Consider the following 23846-nt stretch of genomic DNA (forward strand, 5'->3'; position numbering starts at 1 on the left):
TATTGGAGACGGCTACTATAAAGCAAATCGAATACCCTCTATATTATTTAGCTTTTCGTTATTTGTTGCCATGCAACTGAATATCACCCGTGTTTTGACCCCTGTCCATTTTAGCACTGTGCGGTAAACACCCTACCCAATAATCCTGCGAGATTACCGAAAACTACGTTAACGTCAGGGACGTTACTAAACGCTTTGAAGGTTTATCTTCCAACGAAAGTCAGAGGCGTGGGCTACGGCCGGGCGGAGCCTACAGGGTGACGATAATTGTTTTGGCGCGAAAGTGGAAGGGTAGTTTCGCGCGCTTTATCGTTTCTGTCGTAAGCCGTTTTTTCGCTTTCTTGTTTGATTAGAACAATGTCTGGGTTTGACGATCCTGGGGTGTATTATAGTGATAGTTTTGGTGGTGAGCAGGTTGGTGATGATGGCCAAGCAAAGAAGTCCCAACTTAAGAAGCGATTTCGAGAATTCCTTCGACAGTATCGTGTGGGCACCGATCGTACTGGATTCACTTTTAAGTACAGGTCTGTATGGTATTAAGTAAACTTGCGTTTGTTCTGATAGTATTGCACGCTTCGTTGTACTGTTGCATAAGTAGTCGTTTAAAAGTAATTTGTCAGCGATCACCGAGCGCTGTTGAGTAGCACCAGTAGTCTACGCTTTACGTTATACAGTGGCATGGAACTAAATACGCATATGGACTAGTTCGTACGCCTGTTAGTAAGCAACACGTTTTGTAGCTGTTAAATCTAGCGTCTTGAGTTTTCATATCTAAGAAATAGTATTGTGCTCTTCGATGGGTAGCCACGAGGTGCTTTTATTGCATTATCGCTTTAACAATTCTTCTATCTCAGTAGTCCTGTAAACTCGGCAGTTTTGTAAGCCTTTCGCCCTGTAATACGACTTGCGAATAGTGGGGCTTGACAAGATGTGCGTTTCACCTGTGGACCGATATGCTGCATAAAACATGATGCTACATTCCCATTCCTCGCATCAGGGATTTTACATATGCTATGCATTTGGTCAATCTGTGCCTATGCCCTATCTTTGAGCCCTACTTATCGTAACATTGAACCCCAGGGCTCCTGGTGTGAGAACTGCCCCGTGGCCCCCTAACTTCACCAAGCAACATGCCTACGGTGTCACCCTTGCCCCCCCCCCCCAACTTGTGGTATGCCACACATGTAAACACACATTTATGCAGACGGGCTCTGGCGCCCCTGTCTATGGGCAGGTGGGCTCAGGGTACACCCCAGGGTATTCCAACTGCTAGTATTTTAACTCTTTCTATGTTCTTATTCTACCACCAGCCTTTGTCAAAGTAGTATTTTTTGTGTGTATTTTTTCCACGCAGTATTCAAGGTATGATTTTAAAGGTCCTGGTATACGTCACTGTCACACAGCACCCCAATATGTCTTCAGCAACATCTTGTGAGTGCAGAGATAGCCCACGTGCATGGGTTTGTCGGGTTAAAAGGCCACATGTGCATTTTTCAAATTGGAAATTAGACATGGTCATCCTTCCTGTGTTAATTAGGACACTGTTGAACCTGGCCAATTCAATGTACCCCAGCAAATCATTCATTTGTTTAAAAGTAGACACCCTATGGGCATTTAAGATGCCAGTATTTTAACTCTTTCCATGTGAGAAAATAAACCGCTAACTTTAGGACTTGCTCATAAAATTTTTTATATCTATAAATATTCTGGCTTTTTTTACATTTTGGGACTGGAAGGTTCCCCTGATGGTGACATCATTGGGGAATTATTTTTACGTTACCATTTAAAAAAAAAAAAAAAAAAGTGTTTTTTTTTTTTGTTTTACATGTATTTTACTAATTAGTGTGATTAGATGGCTAGGCTCCATTGACTTGTATTCAACCAGCAAGTGGAGCCAGACCCTCCTGGGAACTCTTCAACTCTATTTCTTGAAACGAGTGGTAAAATCTCGCTGTTGCGCGTCCTGGGGTAGGTTTTTGGTGTCGCTGAATGCCTCGCTGTCGAGGCATTTCAGCGACACCGTTGAAGTTTAGGAGGTGATCGCCTCCTAAACTCTTCTTTAAAGCGGACTTCTGCCCCCATACAGTGTATGGCGCATGTTGACACCTCGGGGAGGGGCTAGACATGGCCCCGATGCCGATCTCTGTGTTGCTGAATGCCTCAACATCGAGGCCTTACAGCAACACTGTGCAGAAAGCGAACGTAGATCGCTCTCTGCACTCGGAAGTCATGACGGTCAATTGTCGTTAACCGTTTGTTTTCATGTGACGTGCCCGGACCGTCAATTGTCATCAAGGGGTTAAGGACCCCAGACTGTTTTCTAGTCTTTGTACCCTTTGGGACCGAGGCTGTTTTAACACTTTTGCACTGCTCGTGTTTAGATTTCAACTCTGCAGGGAATTCTCTCTGGAGTGGCATATGTGGGAGGCAGCGTGGAGTGGTATATGTGGGAGGCAGCGTGGAGTGGTATATGTGGGAGGCAGCGTGGCATGTCTGGGAGGCAGCGTGGCAAGCCTGGGCTCAAATGTGCATCAATTGGGGGGCCTGGTTGGGAAATAAAGACAAGAAATGCATTTTATCCGTTTATTTTTTATTCTGCTGTTTGTATTTAACATTTGTTTATTAAATTATTTTAAATAAATGAAAAATTTACATTCACTTTTTTTATCCGATTAATCGAAAAAATAATCGGCCAACTAATCCATTATGAAAATAATCGTTAGTTGCAGCCCTACTACCATCCTTTGTCAAACTTTGTGGTAGTAATTTATTGGGGTTTGGGTTTGTCGGGTTGTTTGTGAGGTAAAATGCCACATTAGGAAGTGAGCATTTTTAAACTTGGACCTTTAACATCTGATTCTTCTGCTCATGTCCTATTTCTGCCTTTTTTCCCCTCTCAAATCTGTTTATTAAAAGGTAGTACAGTAGATACATGTGATAATTGGTAATTGGTTTGTAAAAAGCTTATTTCACAACTGTACTTGGCCTCCATTAGGCAAAGGTTATTTCAATGTTAGAATCGCATGGTTGGATTATGTATCTAGGAAAACCAACTCGCTAGTAGGCTTCGATTTTGTTGATGGGCTCCAAGCTATTTTTTTTTATTTCTTCCCGGGACAGGAAAAAAACACTTTTACTTTCAGTAAAAGGCTTCGTTTTTATCTTACATCAGAAGAGCCATGAGGGTTCTAGGTCTTTTGGCTGCATCCATTCGCGCAGTGCCATTATCCTGAGGTCTTGAAACGGGAATCAGGCCTTCCCTGAGACCTCATACATGTTTTCGGGGTCCTAAAAGTACACCTCACCTGGTGGCTGGTGCAAGATCTTTTGGAAGGGTATGTTGATTTATATAGTAGTGTTGCCTCATCGGTACAGATGGATCAGGAAAGAGTTGGGAGAGTTGTATGTAAGGTCATGTGACAAAAGGAAAAAGATGATTAAGGACAATCAAAAGCCCTACAATTTCCTAAAACTAAATGCATGTTGGTTGGTTCTTACTAAATGCATGTTGGTTGGTCCTTCATCAGAGGTCTTCAGTTCAAGTTCATTCATAGTCTACTTTAAGCAGGGAGGCACCAGATCCTTCTCCTCTGGTGGCATATACAAGGATCATGATTTGGATGGAAAATCAGGTGGCTATTTCCCATCTTTGGAACTCAGAATGTGTTAGCAGACAAGTTGAGCAAAGATTCTCATTCCGAGACAGTTTGGAAACTCTGCAACAAGACCTTTTCAGAGATTGTTCATGGCAACAAAAGAGAATTTGAGACTTCCAAACTTCACTTTCCTAAGGACAAGAGATACTTGATGAAATTGGGGTTATAGTATAGTTGTGTCTTCCTTCACATACCTCTGATTCCCAGTGTTATAAAGAAGATACTGGAAGAAGTAAATGGCATTGTGATTGCTTATTGGCCCAGAAGAGCCCAGTTCACTAACCACCTATCTCAAGGGAATTTCTAGATTATTCCTCAGTCTGTGGGCATTTAAGAGCATGCAGAAGCCTCACTGATCTCAAACTGAAATTTATAGCATGGCTTCTGAACAGGACCTTCTTGGACAAAGGGGATTTCTAAAGGCTTGTTTGGGGGTTCTACTTTACTCCAAAAAAAAAACTCCTACTTCTGTCATCTTATAATAGTTTGAGGGTTTTTTTTTAGATGTAGCAATTAGTGATGGGAAGTTCGGATCATTAAAGTGAATCGGAGCATTTCGATTCGTTCACTGAAATGATCAGATTCATGATCCGGATCTTCGGATCACTCAGTGTGCCTGCACAGAGTTACTGTTTTCCAGTAACTCCGTGCAGGCACACTAACGATTGGCCCCGCCCCTTTTATTATGAATCCTCCCCCCCTGCCTCCAGTGATGTCAATGAAGGCATAGAGTCGTTCAAAGTCCTGGGGGCAGTGTGAACATTATTAATGTATTTATTTATAAAAGTATGGTATCAGTAATATTCTCTGAATGATTTGAATCTCTGTAAGATTCGGATCCTTGTAAGATCCGGATCCCTGTAAGATTCGAATCATTCGACTCTTCGGTTCATTCGACTCTTCGGTTCATTCGACTCTTCGGATCATTCGATTTTTTTTTTTTTTTTTTTTTTTTTTTTTTTTTTATTTTTTTTATTTTTTTTTTATTATTTTTTTTTTTTTTTTTTTTTTGAACGACTCTCTGACTGAGTCATCGTTCCTGTGTGAATTAATGAGCTGTAACCTGACCCCAGAGTCTGTCTGAGTGCTCTGCAGATGACTCACAGCTCTAGGATCAGGTTACAGCTGCATGATTCACAGACTGAACCGCTACAAATGAATCGTTCAGTCTAGTGAACCGATTCATCCGGATCACTAAAAAGAACCGGATCAAATGAACGATTCGTTCATGATCCGGACATCACTAGTAGCAATATCAGTGTTAGAGCATCAAGTGTTGGTTCCTTAGATTTTTTCTGAAAGGTTTTGAAGATGGCCTAAAACCAGCTGCCATCAAGGTGCAAGTTTCTGAAATCCCTTCCATTGTTGTTAGACCTGGTACAAGAACCCTTACTGAAAAGTTTCAACAGGGATATTTGTAATCTCTCTGCAGCATTTCATAACCTTATACTTCCTTGGGACTGGAATCTGGTGTTTGAAAATGTATCCTTTTGAACCTCTCAAAGATTGCCATCTAGCACCTCAGCTAAAAGCTGGAGAACTTCAGGATTTGTTTTGCAAAGCCACATATCTAATTTTTCATCAAGATATAATTATGACAATATTGCCAGAATTTATACCCAAGGTTCCTTCTGTTAGGAGATTGGCCTTCCCACCATCTCAAATCCTCTTTCACAGCTTGGTCTAAAGAATGACAATTTACTTTGAGATATTTAGGCTACCTCTTGAACTGTATAGCTTCATCAGATCTGCAAAGCTGCTACCTGGTCATCTCTAACACTGTTACAGACCTAACATCTTGACCTGAGAAAACTGCTTTTGGGTGTAAGGTTTAGGAGGCAGTGGTTTAGCATCCAGCCCACATTAGCTCTGGCTTGCTACATGCTAGTTTATGCTGCCACTTGGAAGATGGGGGAGAAATATTAGCTTAATTTTAATTTCCCCGATGGCAGTACAAAAACCCAGTGTATGCTGCTGCTTGGAGTCTAGGAAACTATTGGGCTTTATCCTGATACCTTTGGACAGGACAATCTAAAATACTGGCCACAACCTCCTACCGGCACCAACCCCCCCCCCCCCCCCGCAAACTGATCACCAGAAAGTAACAACCCAAAACAATTTCACTGAAAAAGAAAAAAAAAGCAGCTTTAATTAAGGCAGGGAGTACTGCCACTTGGCATCAGGGGAAATTCATATTACGCTAATATTTCTCCCCCATTGCAGTAACACTTTTTATAATTTTAATATATAAAGGTTTTGTACCATGTTAGCTGTTGAGAAAACAGGATAATTTTAACTATACTTTTCTCCTATATTATATATTGAGTCTTAGGATATTTTCTAGGAAACCTACTTAAACTTTGTTATCCATTCTTGATAGCTGTGTTTAAACCATTGAGTAATTACAAAATCTGTCCTGCAGGGATGAACTCAAACGCCACTACAATCTGGGGCAGTACTGGATTGAGGTCGAAATGGAGGATCTGGCCAGTTTTGATGAGGACCTTGCAGACTATCTTTTCAAGCAGCCCACTGAACACCTGCAGTTGGTAAGGGTTTTTATGCTTGTTTTGGCAATTCCAAATACCGTAGTTTGAAGGTACACTTAAAAGTTCCCGTCTGCTTTTTGTTATGCATGGTAGGATGAAATGCAGTCTGCCAACGTTTAGTGATGAAGCTGATTCGTTTGCAAGGGGATCATAACACAGATTTAAAGTGACCTCCAAGGGTGTTAAAAAGCAAATGAGTTAGATATTCTGAGAGATTGTAACACATTTTGTCTGTATCTTAATAAGCAGCTTTCTCAATGATATTTCAGCTGGAAGATGCTGCTCAGGAGGTAGCAGATGAGGTCACACGTCCTCGACCCCTAGGTGAAGAAACAATCCAGGAAATCCAGGTCATGCTGCGATCTGATGCTAACCCTGCCAGCATTCGCAGTCTGAAGGTGAGAAGCAAGTAAAATAAGTAATGCTATTGACAGGTTAACGTCAAGTGAATGCAAATGAGTGTTTCAATTTATACGGATTGATCAATTAGCTGAAAAATACAGCTAAATCTACTTCATTAAGGATTGGTGTGATTTATCCTGTCAGCATGTTAATTGGTTCCCATTTTCTGTTTTTTAAAATGTTAGTTTTCAAACAGTAGCATCCAAAATATTAGTGTTAATGGCTTAAGAACCATGCTGTTTTTTGTGCCCTTTGTGACCAAGGCTGTCAACATTTCTGCCGTGCTTGTGTTTAGTTGGAATTTTTAGTGTAACTACACGATATCTATATTTTGAAAAATCTTTTACGCCTCTAACAAGCTAATAAGAAAACTGCAAAAAAGTAGATTCTACGGTTTGTCCTGAGCTTAGAAATACCTAATGTTTTTTTTTGTTTTATTATTGGGCAATAAGTTCAAGTAGCGTTCTGCTATTTCACAACCATTTTTTCCAAATCTAGTACTTCTGCCTTTGTCTGCTAATTCATGTATCTTTGAAGCCAGTCAATGCCGTTTACCCCATCAAACCATATATTTTTGAAGACTAGACACCTGGTGTATTTCAAATGGCAATACTTTAGAACTTTCCATACACTCTGTTCAGGTATGAATTTACCACTCATGGTATATCATTGTCACACAACACCCCAGTATGTGTTCAGCAACATCTCCTAAGTACAGTGATACCACCCATGCACGGTTTGGTCAGTCTCTGCCTATGAACTCTTTGGACCTGGCCAGTCCAATTTACCTTATAAAGCCCCCCCCATTGCTTTTTTACTTCACATTAAGGCCTTAACTAATACTATAGCTGTCCTAATTGTGCAGTTTTTTTGTTTTTGTTTGCATCTTAGTCGGAGCAAATGTCTCACCTTGTAAAGATCCCTGGTATTATTATTGCTGCCACTGCTGTACGAGCAAAAGCCACAAAAATCTCCATCCAATGTCGCAGCTGTCGAAATACAATTGGCAACATCTCTGTACGGCCTGGTTTAGAAGGTTATGCTTTGCCACGGAAGTGTAACACGTAAGTTTTTAATTTGTTGTACGGTGTGAATTTGCTTTTGAATACAGGTAACATTTTAAATATCCCGATGTTTAAATTGTGGACATTTTCTAGAAATTCCTATATTTTTTTTTCCCCCCTCAGTGAGCAGGCTGGACGTCCAAAATGTCCACTGGATCCTTATTACATCATTCCAGACAAGTGCAAGTGTGTGGACTTTCAGACATTAAAGTTGCAGGAATCCCCAGATGCTGTGCCCCATGGCGAGCTGCCACGACACATGCAGCTATACTGTGACAGGTATTCCCTTTTTAACATTCTTGATTAGTTTGTGAAACAGGTTTGTGAGGATTTTATGCTCCTAGTGAACTACTCTTGACTGTTCTCTCCAAAAATATATAACCTTTTTGTAGGTGTATTTTGAGCTGGTGGGCTGCTAAATGATCACAAGGCATAGGCAGCACAATTAAAATTTTGAACTTACAAATGCTTAGTGTGATCTAAACTTAAATTGCACAATATGTCAAACACATTTGTAGATTTAAGAATGAATGAATTACAAATTGCAGGCAATTTAAACAATGACAAGTAATTCTATATTTCTCTAAAGGTACCTTTGTGACAAGGTTGTTCCGGGGAACAGAGTCACTGTCATGGGTATTTACTCTATTCGAAAGACCGGCAAGATGTCCTCCAAGGGAAGAGACAGAGTAGGAGTAGGTATTCGCAGTTCCTACATACGTGTGGTTGGTATCCAGGTGGAAACAGAAGGCACAGGTGAGATGTATGATCATCCAAAGTACTTATTCACACCTAGGTTTTTGAACAGTTTGAAGAGACGCCAATAACCATATGCACTTTAATGCATAGGATACCTTAGCAATTTCATTACATTTTCGGTTACCCCCTTTCAAATTGATTAAAATGACTGTTCAGTTGTGAAAACCTTATGTAGTCCCATATGCATTATCTAGTGGATTCCCTTATTTTTTTTTTTTTTTTTTTTTTTTTTTAGTAAATCACCAACTTAATCTTGTAATCTGCTTGATGGTGCTGTATTGCTTATGTAAGATAAACAAAAAACCATGAGGAGGGTGGACCATTCATAATATCAAAATATTTTAAAAAAAAACTCCACCACCTGTATTCGGTAAAATGCAATAATCGCAAAAAACACTTACCACTCACATTTTTAGGTCACTCTCTGCAAGCCAACATTGTATTGAAAGAGGTAAAAATTCGTACTTGGCTGCATCAGAATTTCAAAGTCCTCGTGCTGTAGTAATTAATGCAAATTATCTTCAAGTGGTGTCGTCAAGCTCGCTCCATACTCTCCTGCACTCTCAAAAAATATAAAAATGCTCCGGATTCACAAAAATGAAAATAGTTTTCTCATGTTAAAAATAGCCAACATATTAAAATGATAGAGACCCAAACTTTACAGAAAAAAATGACCGTTTTGACGTAGACAGTGTCTTTTATTTTCTCTGAAAGTAATAGTTTTTTGTTTGTGGCAGCTACTTAAATCTCTGCTTTTGCCACTTAACAGGAATAATCTGGGTCCCAAAAATTACGTAACTCCTATTAGAAAAGAATAGTTATCTCCTTGTTGGGGGGTGACTTTAATATGACGATGGACCCGCGACTGGACAGCTCCTCAGGACGGTCGTGCATCTCCTATTCGCGCATCGCCAGGGTTAAACAGGCCCTCCACGCTATACAGTTAGTGGATGCGTGGCGTGTCCAACATCCCTCCACCAGGGATTACACATTTTTCCCCTTTACATTCTCGTTATACGAGAATTGATACTATTTTCGTGTCTCACCATCATTTACCTATGCTGTCCTCCTCCAGTGTGGGCCCCATCACTATAAGTGACCATGCCCCGGTCCATGTTACTCTCTTTTAAGTGTCTCCCTCCTTGCTCCTGGTGTTGGAGGCTTAATGAGTCCTTGCTTTCCACGCCTGCCCATGTTCAAATTCTTGATAAGGACCTCAAACAATATTTTTCGGAGAATGTTTCTGCCATCTGCCCTTTTCCACTGTTTGGGAGGCCCATAAGTCAGTGATATGGGAGCGGCTAATTCAAATGGGGGCTACTGTTAAGCGTATCAGTTTGGGTGAAATCATGCATCTTACTAATGAGATAGCTCGTTTGGAATCTAGGCATAAACCCGCCTTAGACCCTGCCCTCCTGGTCCAGTTGGTTGCTCTGCGAGAGAGGTTGGCGTCCCTGGTGGATAGTCGGTCTAGGCGACTTTATCTCCTAACCCGTAGTCACTTCTATGAATCTGGGGACAAGGCGGGTAGATTGCTTGCTAGGGCTCCTCGTGCCAAGCGGGCTCAGTCCTTTATACCGAAGGTCTGGGATAGCTCCGGTGCCACCCTCCACGCCTGACATAGCAGCTTGCTTCCGCGATTATTATGCATCCCTGTACAACCTGCCTCCAGCTCCGGGCTTGGCGCCGTCCTTTCGGGATTCCCTGCGGCAGTATTTGGCTAAATATTTAACAAAACATATTTCCCCATCGGATGCTGCGCTTTTGGATGCCCCGATTGACCTTGCTGAGGTGGTGGCGGCCATTAAATCTCTCCCTACTGGCAAGAGTCCTGGTCCTGACGGACTTATGAAAGCATATTATAAACAGTTTGTTGCCACTTTAGCCCCCCATTTGGTTACCTTGTTTAATGGCATGGCTGATGGGGACCACTTTGACCCTCATACCAACACTGCCCACATTACTGTTATACTGAAGCCAGGTAAGGCAGCTGACCTATGCGAAAGCTATCGTCCCATCTCATTGCTCAACACTGACATAAAATTATTGGCCAAGATTCTAGCTACTCGTTTGGGGCCCCTTGTACCGTCTCTCATCCATCTGGACCAGGTTGGCTTTGTCCTGGGGCGGGAGGCGAGGGATAACTCCACCAGAGTCCTTGACGTTCTTGACCGGGCTGGGCGCCTTCATACCCCGCTGGCTCTGGTCTCTATGGACGCTGAGAAGGCGTTCGATAGGGTCTCGTGGCCCTATCACTTCCAAGTGTTGCGCAGTTTGGGCCTGGGTGCGACTTTTTGTAACTGGGTCTCGGTACTCTATTTTAACCCCTCTGCCAGAATCAAGATTAATGGCTTTCTCTCGGACCTGTTTCTCCTGGCCAATGGTACTTGTCAGGGATGTCCACTGTCCCCCCTCCTGTTCGCGCTTAGCATGGAACCTCTGGCCAATGCCATTAGAGCCAATCCTGGTATCTCTGGAATGTTAGTTTCGGGGGTGGAGCATAAACTGGCCTTATTCGCGGATGATATGTTGGGGATCCTGTCTGCTCCCCTTACGTCCCTACCTCATTTCCTCCTGGAACTGGAGACGTACCAAGCATTTTCTAATTACAAGATAAACTTGGGTAAGTTGGAGATATTGGGGGTCCACCTGGCGGACTCTACTAAGCGGGGGTTAAGCTCTTGTTTCCCATTAAATGGTGCGGCTCGTCCCTTCGATTCTTGGGCCTCCAACTCCCTGCGGATCTCTCCCTGCTATTCTCATTGAATTTTGTCCCCATCCTGCAGCGGGTCTCTCAGGACCTGTGTAAGTGGGCCTTCCCGCATGTTTCGTGGTTCGGGAGGGTTGCCGTCGTTAAGATGAACATCTTGCCACGGTTCCTGTACCTCTTTCATGCCCTACCGATTTTTATTCCCAGGGATTATTTTAAGCAATGCCACTGTTTTTTTTTTTTTTTTTTTTTTTTTTTTTTTTTTTTTTTTTTGAAGTACATTTGGTTGTCCGGACACCATCGCCTCGCTTTTTCCCATCTGGTTCGTCCTAAACTCCTGGGAGGCCTGGGTGTCCCACACTTGGAGCTGTATTACCATGCGGCTCATCTGCGTTGAGTGGACTATTAGGGCTCCTAAGCAGTGGGTGGCACTGGAGGAGGACGCACTCCCGCACCCCATACACTCTTATCCGTGGCTACCCACCCCCAACCGGCCCACCGCTCGCCTTAAACATTGCACCATTTCCCCGACTATCCGTGTCCTCCGGAAATACATGACCAAGGGTTTTTTGACGTCCTCCACTAGCCCTCTCTTCCCCATTTCTGGCAATCCTGGCTTTGCCCCTGGCTACAGAACAGGCAGGACTAGACCGTTTTCTCCTTTAGTTTCCGGTATTTTGCGTTTCTATCAAGTTTCTGACTTGGACTCAGTCAAACCGCTGCAGACTCTGTTAGGGGCGTCTCGGCCGCGCCCACAAGACACCTTTTTTTTTTTATGCCCAAATGCGCCACTTTATTGCTTCTTTACCATGCCTGGCGGGTTACCGCAGACCTCTGACGGAATTTGAACGCCTGTGCACCTCTAAGTCTGAGCCGCCCCACCTGGTTTCCACGCTGTACTCCATTCTCTTTACTCTCGAGTGCTCCTCTAAGCCGTATTTCCTGGCCCTTTGAGAACGGGATCTCCCGGCTCTCTCGGGGATGAGGTATGGGGTAAGATTATTCAGTTGGTTCACAAGGGCGCTATTTCAAGTAGGATCCAGGAAACCTCTTACAAGTTATTGATTCGGTGGTATCGCACCCCACATGCATTACATCGATTCCTCCCGGATGTCCCGGACCGTTGTTGGAGGTGTGAGACGGGCCCTGGCACTATTTTACATATTTGGTGGACTTGCCCCTAGGGCTGCAACAACTAATCGATAAAATCGATAATCGATAATGAAATTCGTTGCCAATGAATTTCATTATCGATTAGTTGAATCGATTATCGATTATAAAATGAGGGTTTTTTTCAGAGCAAACGCTCTGAAAAATACCCCTCATTATATAATCCGTTTAGTCTGACTCACAGCAGCAGCTCCTACTTACCAGTCCCTCCCTGTAATCACTGTGACAACTGGCCCCGCCCCTTCCTTCTCCCAGAAGGCCAGAACCACATGGTGGTAAAATGGTAAATTAATATTTGGGCTGCTGAAAGTTAGGGGAGGTGGGGGTTAATTTAGGGGCAGTTATGGTTAATGGGGTGTTTAGGGTTAATGGGGTGTTTAGGGGCAGCTATGGTTAATGGGGTGTTTAGGGTTAATTTAGGAGCAGCTGCGGTTAATGGGGTGTTTGGGGTTAATTTGAGCCAGTTGTGGTTAATGGGGTGTTTAGGGTTAATTTAGGGGCTGTTGTGGTTGACAGGGTCTTGGGGTTAATTTAGGGGATGCTGTGGTTAATGGGGTGTTTAGGGTTAATTTAGGGGATGCTGTGGTTAATGGGGTGTTTAGGGTTAATTTAGGGGATGCTGTGGTTGATGGGGTGTTTAGGGTTAATTTAGGGGTAGTTATGGTTAATGGGGTGTTTAGGGTTAATTTAATGAGGACTGAGGGTTAATTTGATTTAATAAAGTTAACTTAAGGTGCAGTTAGATATAAAGGGGGGCAAACTAAGGGGAATCTAAATCCTGGGGGCAGTGAAGATTAACCCAGTACTTATTTATTAAAGTATGGTGTCAGTGTGATGCGAACAGGTCTGTGACTCTATGAGGGGACTATGAGATCTGGGGGGTATAAGGCATATACATTATATAAGACATATGTGGGGAGGGCAGTGTGGCATGCCTGGGGAGGACGGAGTGGTGTATGGGGGTGTATAAGGCATATCTGGGGTGGAGTGGCATATGTGGGGAGGGCAGCGTAGCATGTCTGGGGAGGATGGAGTGGTGTATCAGGCACAGTGGCATATGTGGGGGTACAGTGGAGTGGCATATGTGGGAGGCAGCGTGGCATATGTGGGAGGCAGCGTAGCATGTCTGGGGAGGATGGAGTGGTGTATCAGGGGGTATCAGGCACAGTGGCATATGTGGGGGGCAGCGTGGAGTGGCATATGTGGGGGCTGGTTGGGAAATAAAGACAAGAAATGCATTTTATCAGTTTTTTTTATTCTGCTGTTTGTATTTAACTAGGGCTGCAACTAACGATTATTTTAATAATCGATTAGTTGGCCGATTATTTTTTCGATTAATCGGATAAAAAAAATGTAAATTTTTCATTTATTTAAAATAATTTACTAAACAAATGATGTTAAATACAAACAGCAGAATAAAAAAACTTTGATAATACATTTCTTGTCTTTATTTCCCAACCAGCCCCCCAATATATGCACATTTGAGCCCAGGCTTGCTACGCTGCCTCCCCACATATGCCACGCTGCCTACCACAGCACTCCACGCTGCCTCCCACATCTGCCACTCCACGCTGCCTCCCACATATACCACTCCACTCTACCCCCCACATGCCACTGTGCCTGATACGCCTTATACCCCCTGAAACACCACTCCATCCTCCCCAGACATGCCACCCTGCCCTCCCCACATATGCCACGCCATGCTGCCTCCCACATCTGCCACTCCACAATGCCTCCCACATATGCCACGCTGCCTCCCACATCTGCCACTCCATGCTGCCTCCCACATCTGCCACTGTGCCTGATACGCCTTATATCCCCTGATACCCCACTCCATCCTCCCCAGACATGCCACCCTGCCTCCCAGACATGCCACTTCTCTACCCCTAGATATGCCACTCTACCCCCAGATATGCCTTATACACCCTGATACACCACTCCGCCCTCCCCAGACATGCCACACTGCCCTCCCCACATATGCCTTATATCTGGGGGTATAAGGCATATACAGTATGTCACTTCACTGCCCCCAGGATTTAGATTCCCCTAAATTAACCCTAAACTCCCCATTAACCATAACTGCCCCTAAATTAACCCTTAACCACAGCATCCCCTAAATTAACCCTAAAGACCCCATCAACCACAGCATCCCCTAAATTAACCCTAAACACACCATTAACCACAACTGCCTCAAATTAACCCCAAACACCCCATTAACCACAGCTGCTCCTAAATTAACCCTAAACACCCTATTAACATAACTGCCCCTAAATTAACCCTAAACACCCAATTAACCATAACTGCCCCTAAATTAACCCTAAACACCCCACTAACCATAACTGCCCCTAAATTAACCCCCACCTCCCCTAACTTTCAGTAGCCTATATATATATATATATATATATATATATATATATATATATATATATATATATATATATATACATACATACATACATACATACATACACACATACACACATACACACATACACACACACACACACATACATACATACATACATACATACACACACATACATACACACACACACACACATACATACATACATACACACACACACACACACATATACATACATATACATACATATACATACATATACATACAGTTAGATGAGTGTCACAGCCATGTGGTTCTGGCCTGGAGAAGGAAGGGGCGGGGCCAGTTGTCACAGTGATTACAGGGAGGGGGAGTAAGTAGGAGCTGCTGCTGTGAGACTGAGTCAGACTACACGGATTATATAATGAGGGGGATTTTTCAGAGCGTTTGCTCTGAAAAAACCCTCATTTTATAATCGATGATAATCGATTCAACTAGGGCTGCAACTAACGATTATTTTAATAATCGATTAATCGGCCGATTATTTTTTCGATTAATCGATTAATCGGATAAAAAAAAACAATATGCAAATTTTTCGTTTATTTAAAAGAATTTAATGAACTGGATGTTAAAAAACAACTTAAAATTTACATTAACATTCTTATTTTGTTATGATGTAATAAAAAACAATATTTTCAAAGTACAAGAACCCAAACACAATATTTATGAAACAAAATAACCCCAAACATTCTGAAAAGAGGTGGACTATTACTGTTCAAGAAACTTTGCCCCAGCACTTTGCACTTTGCACCCAGCACTTTGCACCCAGCACTTTGCACCCAGCCCTGGCACTTTGCACCCAGCACTTTGCACCCAGCACTTTGCCCCAGCCCTGGCACTTTGCATCCAGCACTTTGCACCCAGCATTCAGCACTTTGCACCAGCACTTTGCACCCAGCCCTGGCACTTTGCACCCAGCACTTTGCACCCAGCCCTGGCACTTTGCATCCAGCACTTTGCACCCAGCATTCAGCACTTTGCACCAGCACTTTGCACTTTGCACCCAGCACTTTGCACCCAGCCCTGGCACTTTGCACCCAGCACTGGCACTTTGCACCCAGCACTTTGCACTGTGCCCCTGCACCCAGTCTCTAACTCTGCCCTGCACCCAGCCCTGCCCCCACATTCTGCCCTGCCCCCACACTCACACTCTGCCCTGCACCCACTCTGCCCTGCACCCACACTCACACCCTGCCCTGCATCCCCACCCCCACTCTGCCCTGCACCCAGTCTCCCACTCTGCTCTGCACCCACACTCACACCCTGCATCCCCACCCCCACTCTGCCCTGCACCCAGTCTCCTGCCCTGCACCCCCCACCCCCACTCTGCCCTGCACCCCCACCCCCACTCTGCCCTGCACCCCCACCCCCACTCTGCCCTGCACCCACACTCACGAACCGCTCTGTGCGAATGGAGCCACTCGCACAGAGCGAACCGCTCTGTGCGAATGGAGCCACTCGCACAGAGCGAACCGCTCTGTGCGAATGGAGCCACTCGCACAGAGCGAACCGCTCTGTGCGAATGGAGCCACTCGCACAGAGCGAACCGCTCTGTGCGAATGGAGCCACTCGCACAGAGCGAACCGCTCTGTGCGAATGGAGCCACTCGCACAGAGCGAACCGCTCTGTGCGAATGGAGCCACTCGCACAGAGCGAACCGCTCTGTGCGAATGGAGCCACTCGCACAGAGCGAACCGCTCTGTGCGAATGGAGCCACTCGCACAGAGCGAACCGCTCTGTGCGAGTGGCTCCATTCGCACAGAGCGATTCGCTCTGTGCGAGTGGCTCTGTGCGATCCGTGCACATAGACATGAAGAATACTTACCTCCGGAACGCGTCACATCCGTCACGTAGCTTGAAGAAGGCGGAGACTGCAGAGCATGTAGCAGAAGCGGGGAACGCTCGCGGAGGTAAGTAAAAGGAGCCGAGTGCTCCAACAACGAATTGATCACTCGATTAATCGATAACGGAAATCGTTATCGATGATTTCCGTTATCGATTATTATCGATTTTATCGATTCGTTGTTTCAGCTCTAGATTCAACTAATCGATAATGAAATTCGTTGCCAACGAATTTCATTATTGATTATCGATTTTATCGATTAGTTGTTGCAGCCCTATATTTAACATCATTTGTTTATTAAATTATTTTAAATAAATGAAAAATTTACATTTTTTTTTATCCGATTAATCGGCCAACTAATCGATTATGAAAATAATCGTTAGTTGCAGCCCTAGTTGCCCCCTTTTGGAAGCTAGTGGAAGGGTTGATTTGGGAAGTAAATGACCCTCACTATGTGCTGACCCCTGAGGCGGCTCTCTTGCACCATACATCGCTCCCGGTCGCTGTTTATAGACACTCAGTGACGTACCATATATTAAGTGCGGCCAAAGCTGTCATCCCCCGTTTTTGGAGAAGCCGTGACACTCCGCCGATCCAGGCTTGGGTCAGTAGGATGAACTTTATTGCCCACATGGAGGAGTTGGTGTGGGCCTCCAGGGGCAAGGAAAAGTTGTACATCAGGCGCTAGTTCTGGTGGAAGGAGCTCACTTCTTCCCCGCGCTTCCCTGCCCTTTTACAGTCAGTCTGAGGAGCCCTCGTGTGGGTGTGCCACCCCTGGGTCCGCTTGCACGGCTCACCCTTCCCTGCTCTGGGTGTTCCCCTCTTTGTGCCCCTCGATTGCTTCTCCAGCACTTGGGTGTTATGTGGTAGTAGTGACACGCGCCGTCTGACTCTGACTTTTATGTTGTGTTCATGATTTTGTTTTTTTGTTTGCTCTCTCCGTACTGACATCTCCGTGTGCTTACATACGTACCTTTTTGCCATATGCATTGTGTTGAGGGGGTCTTTGTTGGACACCGCTCTCCTATTATATACCCTGATTATTGAGCACGTCTGCTCTGCACTCTGTACTTCTCCCTTTCGTTACGTGTCATGATCTCTATTATGCATGGTTATCGCCCTGTGAACTGATGTCGTTTGTTTATGACCATTGATTCATCGTGATTTATTTTGCAGTGCATTGTGCCTCTGTACTATACATGTGCCTTTTGGTATGTTCTCGGATGTAACACATTGTTGTATACCTGATCTTTTATTAAACGGAGACTTGAAAAAAAAAAAAGAATAGTTACGCAGACTGCGTTTTGCATAAACATGGGATAGAGTTCTCCTTTAACTGATAGTTCAGTTATGTCAGGGAAGGTTTTGAATGTTCGAGAATACTGCGAATGGTGTCTGCCGAATTTGGTTGCAAAAGTGTTAAATTCAGCAGACTAGGTGGAACACCTTTTAAGACTGTATTGACTAACAAAGATTGCAGGTGAGTCTGAACTCAAGCTTTCTGACATCCCTATTTCTAATAGAGCCAACAACATTCAGCTCTTTCAAAGACTGACCAGTTGAGCTGTCAATTACCAAATGTAAGCCTAGACTGACACCGCGTTGCAGCATTTCCCCTTTTTTGCAGCAAGTTTTAAGCAGACTGAGTGTCACTAATTTAGTGTGCCGAATGTCATATTAAACATGTATTTTTCATGAGCTTTAACAAGTCTATCATTGTAAATAATATGGCTGTGTCTGCCCTTTTATAGGGAGAAGTGCTGCTGGTATTGTAACCCCTCAGGAGGAAGAAGCGTTCAGACAGTTGGCTTCAAAGCCTGACATCTATGAGACGATTGCTAAGAGCATTGCTCCTTCCATTTATGGGAGCAGCGACATCAAAAAAGCCATCGCGTGTCTGTTGTTTGGAGGGTCCCGCAAGAGGTAGACAACTTTTCTTAACATTCAAATTAATGTACCATTTGAAATCTTTGTTCCTTTTTTTTTTTTTGTTACGTTACATTGATTTTTCAAGACTTTTAATCCTGCCGCTACTGCTCCCATAAGCAAAGATCACAAAGCGGCAACACCGCTTTCTTAGTTACCATTATCATACAAACCTGTTTCCTTCACAACAATTGACTTCCCAGGCACGTTTCGGGAAAAACATCCTGTTGACAAAATTGCTTTCTTCTTGTAATGCCTCCACGGGGAGGCTTTCAACAGCAGAAAACTGCAGCAGGGGCCTTGTCTGATCGCTACCCAGAGCCTTATTAAAAGGGCTATATGTCATTCCATGTGGCGGTGCACAGAGATGGCTCTGTTTATCAGGTAGGGCAGAAACAAAGTTAACCTCCTCAGTGTTTCTGCCTTACTCAGACTGTTTATCTGTTTATTTTTTTTAGGACTCTTGTCCTTTTCTCATACTCATCCAATGTCCTCAGTGAGCCATGGGTATTTGGGCTTCTGATGCCAGGATTGTTGGTGACCTCTAGCACTGATGGGCAGGGTCACTTTTTATTTTCTGCTGTGCTACAACTTTAGAAGTCTAGGCTCTGTGGTTACTATGGCCGGTGCAATACAGTATGGACCCCCCCCAATCGAAAACATCATAAGAACTGGTGTCCTAGTTTCACTTTTGTGGCAAGCCCTGTTTAACCACCTCTCTGCTCCTCTGTACTCTGTATGAGGAAGTGCAGTTTTCCTGCCTCCGGCCATATTTTGACCGCATTCAGTTCCACTTTGGTGGACCTGTGGGCATTGCATGCTGGTAAGACTTACTTTTTCTTTAGACAACACTGTTCCTGAGCTTTTCTGCTGCTTATTACTACTTGTGCCTGAATCTGATTGTGTGTTGCACCCAAGTAAATGCTGTCTACTGGGAATGCCCTTTCCTCTGTGTTCTAGCTGTGTTTTGTTCCTCATTTTTTGGCCGTTTGTATTTTCATGATCATGATACAGACCATCCTATCCAAGAAGATTCACTGGGTGGGGGGGGCGAGCTACTTCTAAAACCAAGCATCGTGTATGCTCCTTGTGTGACCTCCTTGCTTAAGGAAGCACTACAGTTAATTATTTGCCCACTTCAGCTCCTCATTTTTCCATCCTGAAGAGGCTGGCAATAGTCTGAAGCTGAATTTATCCCTTATTATGCTCCCTCTTTGGAGGAAGGAGGAATTACAGAAGCCCCCCCCCCCCATTAAAATAAAAAGGCATAACCAACTTATAGCTATCAGTGTCTAGGTGTAGGAGAAGTTGCACAGATCACTGGGGAGACCTCACTTGGAGTATTGGAGACCGTATCTCCAGAAGGATATATATATGTTGGAGAAAGTTCAGAGAAGGGCTACTAAAATGGTTCATGGATTAAAGGATAAAACTTACCAGGAAAGGTTAAAGGATCTTAACATATATATAGTCTGGAAGAAAGATGTGACATGTGACAGGAATCAACAAGATAAAGGAAGAGTTTATTTAAATGGAGATATACTACCAGAACAAGAGGAGTGCTCAAGCAATTAAATACTGTTAAGGTAGACAAGGCCCCTGGATGGTATACACCAAGCCTAATTCTGGCCCAACCATTATTACTGATCTTTAGGGATTCTTTCAGTTCTCAACCGGGCAATTACTGGCCAGTAAGCTTAACATTGGTAGTGGGGAAGTTATTTGAGGGCTTGCTAAAGGTATACATTCAAGAACATATCTTGATCCAGAATCCAATTGGTAGAAGTCAACATGGATTTGGGAAAGACGGGTCTAACAGGTCAAACCAACCTTTAAGCATTCTATGAAGAAGTTGGTAAAAATATAGATCTGGGTGTGGCTGTCAATGTGATTTTATATGGACTTTGCTAAGGCATTTGATACGGTCCCACATAAAAGGTTACTCTACAAATTAACAGAAATAGGCTTGGGGCAAATGCCTGTACTTGGATCGGAAGTTGGCTAAAAGAATGCGGCAGAGTTATGAATGGCTGTTTCTCAGACTTTATGCAGGTATTAAGTGAAGTGCATTAGGGGGTCTGTCCTGGGTCCTCTATTTTATAAATGATCTCCCAGGCTGCATTGAGAGCCATGTCAGTTTTTGCTGATGAAACATCCAGATTAGTCTGAATTACCCTGCCTAGTTTTCTTTGCAGGAGGATTTAGACAGAGTTTGGGACTGGGCGTACAAGTGGCAGATGAGGTTCAACATAGATAAATGCAAAGTTATACATGATGGTAAAAATAATACAAATGCAAACTATACTATAAATGGAATATCCTTGAGGAAAACTACCAATGAGAAGGATTTAGGAATATGGTAGACAATAGACTTAACAGTGTGCAATGCCAGCAAGCAGCTGCAAGGGCCAATAAGGTTTTGGCATGTATAAAAAGGTATTGATTCACAGTAGGAGGATATCCTCTTGCCTCTTTACCGGTCACTTGCAAGACCTCGCCTTGAGTATGTGGTACAATTCTGGACACCAGTCCTTTAAAAAGGACATTATGCTACTAGAAAAGCTGCAAAGGAGGGCTACAAAATGAATAAGGGGATTGGGAGATACTAGTTGCGAAGAGACTGAAAAAGTTAAAATTATATCCATTGGAAAAACGCCATCTTAGAGGGGATATAACACATAAATGTATGCATAGCCAATATATAAAGAGCTCTTCAGTAACCTGTTCACTAACAGAAATGTACAAAGAACAAGAGGTCTCCCTCTGAGACTGGAAGAGCGCAGATTTCATGGATGACAAAGGAAGGGATTCTTTACAGTAAGGACAATAAAGGTATGGAATTCACTGCCTAGGGAGGGTGGTGCTATCAAATACATTAGATGCCTTCAAAAGGGGTCTGGATATTTTCTTAGAAAGGCATGACATACAGGGCTATAAATAGAATATTTTAGAGCTTCTTGATCCAAGGAGAAATCCTTGAAAAGAAGGATGTTTTTCCCCGATGGCAGAATTTTTTTTATTATTATTTTTGCCTCCTTTTGGATCAAGAGTAGGAAGGCTAGGTAGAAGGGTTGAACTTGATGGGCTTAGGTTTTTTTTTTTTCAACCTTATGTGCTATGTAACTATGCAATATGACATAGTCATAAGCTAGAGGGGCAAACAGTAACATCAGGAAATATTACTTTACGGAATGGGTAGTGGATGCATGTAATAGCCTTCCAGCAGAAGTGGTAGATGTTAATACAGTGAAGACACTTAAGCAAGCATGGGATAGTCATAAGACCAAGCTAGATATAGGATAAGACCAGGTACTAAGGAGTATTCAGAGGTTGGGCAAACTGGATGGGCCTAATGGGTCTTATCTGCTGTCACTTTCTGTTTCTAATTCTCAAATCTGATCCCTTGGCTACACAAAAATACAAGAGACTCTATTCTGATGGCAGTGTAAACACTAGAGAAGCCATGAGGAAGACCCCCTTACCCATTGAAGGTATCCCAAGAAAACCATGTTGCCCCTGGAAGATGGGTCTCTCTTTTCAGATTACATGGACAAAAAAGCAGCAGCGGCGCTGGAGAAAAAAATCATTTGAAGACTCGACATCCTCCTTCAAACTGGGTATTGCCTCGGTTGCTAGGGCCATTAAAGCTCGGATCTCTCAAATTGAAGCCACCATTTTCTAGCAATGACATCCTAAAAAACATTGCTGCTGTGAAGCTGGCTGTAGACTTTGACTCTTCTTGTGCCACAGCCCTTTCTATCACAACTAGGAAAGTCCTCTGGCTTAAGACTTGGTCAGCAGATAATGCTTCCAAGTAGGGCTGAAACAACGAATCGATAAAATCGATAATAATCGATAACGGTAATCGTTGTCGACGATTTCCGTTATCGATTAATCGAGTGATCGATTCGTTGTTGGAGCACTCGGCTCCTTTTACTTACCTCCGCGAGCGTTCCCCGCTTCTGCTACACGCTCTGCAGTCTCCGCCTTCTAGCTACGTGACGGATGTGACGCGTTCCGGAGGTAAGTATTCTTCATGTCTATGTGCACAGATCGCACAGAGCCACTCGCACAGAGCGGTTCGCTCTGTGCGAGTGGCTCCATTCGCACAGAGCGGTGCGAGTTCGCTGGGGCAAAGTGCTGGATACAAAGTGCTGGGTGCAAAGTGCTGGGTGCAAAGGGCTGGGTGCAAAGTGCCAGGGCTGGGTGCAAAGTGCCAGGGCTGGGTGCAAAGTGCCAGGGCTGGGTGCAAAGTGCTGGGTGCAAAGTGCTGGGTGCAAAGTGCCAGGGCTGGGGCAAAGTTTCTTGAACAGTAATAGTCCACCTCTTTTCAGAATGTTTGGTTATTTTGTTTCATAAATATTGTGTTTGGGTTCTTGTACTTTGAAAATATTTTTTATTACATCATAACAAAATAAGAATGTTAATGTAAATTTTAAGTTGTTTTTTAACATCCAGTTCATTAAATTATTTTAAATAAACGAAAAATTTGCATATTGTTTTTTTTTATCCGATTAATCGATTAATCGAAAAAATAATCGGCCAACTAATCGATTATTAAAATAATCGTTAGTTGCAGCCCTACTTCCAAGAACATACTGCTGAATATCCTCTTTAAATGTTCCTCGTTATTTGGGGAGAACTTGAAGCCTTGTTAGAAAAGACCACTGGGAACATACAATGGATGCCACAGATGAAAACTGGTTAAAAGATTTCATCCCTTTTGGCCATTTTCCACTGACCAGTCCAGGGTTATAATCAGGAATTCTAGATCAAGAGACCAGTATTTTAGAGGAAGACCTACAAGTGGGGGATCAGAGCAAGGACCCCAAGAAATCTTTGATTCTTCCAATGTTCCAGTGGGCGGATATTTTTCTGTGACATTGGCTTCTGGATTACTTTGGGTCCCTGGGTAAGAAACAATTTCAGAGGGTTACCGCCTTCAATTTTGAGTAAGCGTGATTGAGGGAATCAATGAGTATCTGTGACGATAGCATAGATGTGTAAGTGTGTGGGAAAGCATGGCAATACACAAAGGGGGCAGCTAGCCAAGTTTTAGCATGTATTAGCTGCTTGTGCGTGTGTATATATAGTCAGTTTCAGCCACATGCATCCTGAATGTTTGGTTTCGGTCCAGAATTTTCAGTTTCGTACATCTTTCATTTGGGTACCTTCACGTACCCATTCGCCCATCTCACTAGAGATAGCGGCTCCATTTCCCTCAGGAGTGATCCACCTTCAGTATCAGGCCCTCCCCTTTGGAACTCGGCCCCCATGTCTTTACAAAACTTTTAGCAGTTGTGGCAGCACACCTCAGACTCTGCTGTATCAGTCATCCCGTACTTGGATGACTGGCTTGTCCA

At 43.6% G+C, this 23846-nt stretch overlaps 1 protein-coding gene across 1 annotated transcript in view; it reads left to right on the forward strand.

Moving 5' to 3' along the window:
* Positions 1–261: 261 nt before the first annotated feature.
* The window catches only part of MCM5 (minichromosome maintenance complex component 5), a 38743-nt gene continuing 15158 nt past the window's right edge, over positions 262–23846 (forward strand). The window contains exons 1-7 of the mRNA XM_053469052.1: positions 262–524; positions 6079–6205; positions 6475–6603; positions 7499–7671; positions 7795–7950; positions 8261–8427; positions 18309–18480. Of these exons, the coding sequence (XP_053325027.1) occupies positions 358–524; positions 6079–6205; positions 6475–6603; positions 7499–7671; positions 7795–7950; positions 8261–8427; positions 18309–18480 (1091 nt within the window). The 5' untranslated portion in view covers positions 262–357. The remainder of the gene's footprint in view (positions 525–6078; positions 6206–6474; positions 6604–7498; positions 7672–7794; positions 7951–8260; positions 8428–18308; positions 18481–23846) is intronic.

This window comes from Spea bombifrons, chromosome 6, assembly GCF_027358695.1.
Source record: "Spea bombifrons isolate aSpeBom1 chromosome 6, aSpeBom1.2.pri, whole genome shotgun sequence".
NCBI lineage: Eukaryota > Metazoa > Chordata > Amphibia > Anura > Pelobatidae > Spea > Spea bombifrons.